This window comes from Triticum aestivum, chromosome 5B (genome assembly GCF_018294505.1).
Source record: "Triticum aestivum cultivar Chinese Spring chromosome 5B, IWGSC CS RefSeq v2.1, whole genome shotgun sequence".
In the NCBI taxonomy this organism is placed as follows: domain Eukaryota; kingdom Viridiplantae; phylum Streptophyta; class Magnoliopsida; order Poales; family Poaceae; genus Triticum; species Triticum aestivum.
The window spans coordinates 643,886,464-643,890,135 of NC_057807.1; the positions used below are offsets into that span (position 1 = coordinate 643,886,464).

Genomic DNA, 3,672 nt, shown 5'->3' on the forward strand with positions numbered 1-3,672 from the left:
ATCAATTTCAAATCTAGGACGTGAGCCCTGCCGAGCTGGTTCCACCACAAGGAATCTGACCATTTGAGCTACGTTTAGTTCATAGAAATTTTGCCTTGTGATTGTAAATCTATATTAAGGAATAAAAACTATTTTTCCTCGAAAAAATGAATAGAGATGGTGATGATTAGACGTTGACCAAATTAAGGCTTCAAAGTGCACGTGACAATTAAGTTTCTCTTTCCTCCTCCACTTTACCCTTTGCTTCTCCTCCGTCAGCGCCGTCGCCGGTCCGCCCCATCTTCAATGGCCTTTGGGCCATAGAGGTGCGGAGGATCTTGGCCCCCCCCCCCCACCCCCGGCGGGAGGGACCCCGTTCTCATTCTTGTTAGATTCAGTGTCTTGGTTGGGGCTATGTGGCGGCGGCGATGCCCCTCAATAGGAACAATGTCTCCCATGTTCTATCCGCGTCCCAATGGTGCGTCTAGCGTCTTTGAGGACATGTGAAGGTGTGTCTTCGTTGGATTCCGCGGAATTCGGTCGGTGCTGATCTTCGGTGGATCTGTTTGGATCCGCTCTTCGTTCGTCTTTGTTGGGTATTTACATGTTTGATACCTCTGTTTTACGAATTTCTTCATTGGCGATGGTTGCTGCTCTGATACGTTGGTCATATGGGCCTTAGTGCGACCACTTCCCGACTATTTACTACAACAAGGTTCGATAACGGCGGCGCGCCTTCGGCTCACTCCAGTACTTGTAGTCGTCGCTAGGCGGTCCACGGGTCTGGTAGTAATTTTTAATACCTCTGGAGTTCTTTGTAGCGCCAAGATTGAAGATGAATTCCGGGGGGAAAAAGTGCAGTTGGCAATTTTCAGGCAACTGGTCAATAGGCGGCAGCTCCAGTATATATTTGAATTTTTTTCTTCTATACATTTCGTACATGTGGACACAATCCGTATTTAGCGCGGATGATGAATCTAGCTAGTGGTCTACGTACTACAATTCTTATATGGCGCTGAGCTGCCTGACGTTGATCGGGAAGATGAAGGGCGCGGACCCGTCGAAGGCGGTGGCGGTGAGCTTCTGCGCGGTGGCCTCCGTGGGGTGGTAGAAGTCCCAGAAGACGTGGTCCGACCTGTTGGCGCAGTAGCTGCTGAGCGGGGTGCAGGCGATCTTGGCGTTCATGTCCCCGAGGCCGCAGCACGCCGCCTTGGCCTCAACGAACCCGTACTCCGCCGGCTGGTCGATGTACCGGAGCAGCGCGGCAGAGGAATCGAAGAGCGCGTAGTGCAGGTCCGTGTACTTGGCGGCCATGCCGCTCAGCACGCCCTCGGCCGCCTTGTTGTACTGCACGGCCATGGAGTTCCCCACGGCGTTGCAGACCTTGGCGGAGCTCATCTCCCGCAGCGACGGGGTGCAGCCCACGGGCCCCGTGCCGAGGAACAGCACCTTGCGCGCGCCGAGGTTGTAGAGGCTCTGCAGCTGGCCGGAGAGGGACTGGATGAGCGCGGCGACGTACTGCTGCTGCTGGGAAGGGGTGGCGGCGTTGTTGGCCTTGGCGTAGTGGATGATGTCGTTGCTGCCGATGGTGATGGCGAAGATGGACCTGGCCAGGTGGGTCGCCGCCTGGGCCTGCCCGAGGCTGCGCGCGAGGGAGGAGTACACGCCGGAGTAGTACTCGATCTGCTTGTCGAAGGTGATGCACTGGTTCTTGTTCGTGGCGTTGGAGACTCCTGCGCCGCCGGAGGCGAAGCTGACGCCGTTCACGTAGTTGGCGTTGCTGCTGGAGGACAGGGCCAGGTACGGTGGCGAGGTCGCCAGCCCGAGCTTGTCGGCTGCATGCGTACATAGGAGTATAATGTCAACCACAAACTCACAGTCAGCATACATCAACATCAAAACTAGCTGCAGTCCTCAGGATTAGAATCGTGAGAACGTACATTACTACATGTCGGTATGGTCCCTCGATAGGGAGATGTTGCATGGCAACAAATTTGACTTCACTCACCGATTGCTAGCTTGGGACAACTACGGTGCATTCCTTTGGTTGGGTTGAAAGACATGGCCAAGATAACAACGTACGTCTACAAGAATACATAGTTTCTTATGGCCGCCAGATCTCTAGGTATATAATACTGCATGCAGTGAAGTTGAAGTTCTCTATCAGTCAATGCCTTCTCCAACTGGCCAAGTCACAGTTGTTACAACTTGGATACATTCATATATAGTGAAAAGTCGTTCTCAAGTCAAATTGTGAGTGACGAATATGGACCGCCTAAAATACTAAATTATCTTGCCCGTGAATGCAACGTAGCTGGGATTAGTGTAGATTTCTTCATCTTCTTCTTCTTTTGCATAAGCAGAAGAACTTGGGGATCGAACCTATATCATTTATGTAGTCTATAAATCTGGTAACGATTGTGTTAACAACCATAGTAACTAACCTAGCGCGGGCCGTAGCAACAGGCAAGGAAAGAAATGGATGGTAAAATGGGTATGCAACGCACCGAGAAAGTCTGCCGAGTTCTTGCCGTTGCTGAAGCGGCCGGTGGCCTTCCCGCCCGCGTAGTCCATGCCGTTGTGCGAGAAGTCCGCCTTGAGCAGCGTCAGCAGGTGGTTGTTGTTCCCCACGTCCGCCAGCGAGTCGCCGAACACGTACACCGCCGGCACGGACCCCGCCATCGCCGCCGCGGCCATGAGGGCCATGATGACCAGGGAGCAACAAGCAACCACACTCGCACCCGCCATTGCTAACTAGCTCAGACGAACAAACAAGTGTTATCCGACTCTCCGAGCAGCTACCGCGTTGTGTGTTCTGCTTATCTTCTCACGCTAGACAATGAGTTGAGTTCAGGAGGTTCGGCTGACGGCAATTTATAGGCCGCACAGATCGAGTGGAAGCGAGCGTGCAATCACGGGAGGGATAAAACATTCTTTTTCCGAAATGGAGGGTAAAACATTCTGCTTCTACATATGTGTGTACAGAAAATGAGCGCGCACGGCAGAGGAGTGCCTACGTTTGTTCCAGCGTGTGTATGTGCTCTGTGGTGTGGAGAAGACGGCAGGGCGATCACATAAACAAACGGCCAAAATGACGAACAACCGTATGGGACGGGTCTCCGTCCGGTTATATTTCCATGATCTGGCGTACGCGCTCAACTCACTATCTCTCTCGGGTGTAGGTGTTCACATGCATGATATTATCTTTTTTGAAAGATGAATGATTTTTGTTTATGATCAGCGTAAGCGGCGCGTCTCTCTCTCTCTCTCGGGTGAGTGTTCACATGAACGAAGCGGATGAGGGGTGCCCTGAAGTTTTGTAGGCGTCATCGAGTGGTGCCAGCTCGGCGAGTGCCACATGTCGGTAAGTGTTCACATGTATAATTTTCTTTTCAAATGCATATGATTTTCATTCATAATCAGCGTACGCAGCATGTCCTTCTCGGTCAAGGGTAAGTGTCCACATGAACGAAACGGAGAAGGATAAATTGCGCAAAAAGAAAAAAATACGGAGAAGGGTGCCATGAGGCTGGTTTTCTAGGTGTCATCAAGTGGTGTCAACTCACTATCTCTCGCGTCTCGCGGGTGTAAGTGTTCACATGCATGATATTATCTATTTGAAAGATGAGTGATTTTTGTTCATGATCGGCATAAGCGGCGCGTCTCTTTCTCTAGGGTAAGTGTTCACATGAG

At 51.7% G+C, this 3,672-nt stretch overlaps 1 protein-coding gene across 1 annotated transcript; it reads right to left on the reverse strand.

The window, feature by feature from the left end:
• Window positions 1-907: 907 nt before the first annotated feature.
• Window positions 908-2,809, reverse strand: LOC123117352 (GDSL esterase/lipase At5g55050). The gene is made up of 2 exons (XM_044538118.1): window positions 2,487-2,809; window positions 908-1,814 (listed from the first exon to the last, which is right to left on the reverse strand). The coding sequence occupies exons 1-2, from the start codon at window positions 2,725-2,727 to the stop codon at window positions 985-987; spliced, it is 1,071 nt and encodes a 356-aa protein (XP_044394053.1). The 5' UTR covers window positions 2,728-2,809; the 3' UTR covers window positions 908-984.
• Between the last annotated feature and the right edge of the window lie 863 nt (window positions 2,810-3,672).

Excerpts from the sequence above, each read along its gene's own strand:
- LOC123117352 (XM_044538118.1), bottom strand. The coding sequence starts at position 2,727 with ATGGCGGGTGCGAGTGTGGTTGCTTGTTGCTCCCTGGTCATCATGGCC. Across the intron at positions 1,815-2,486 it reads GAACTCGGCAGACTTTCTCG|CCGACAAGCTCGGGCTGGCG; the intron begins GTGCGTTGCATA and ends GTACGCATGCAG.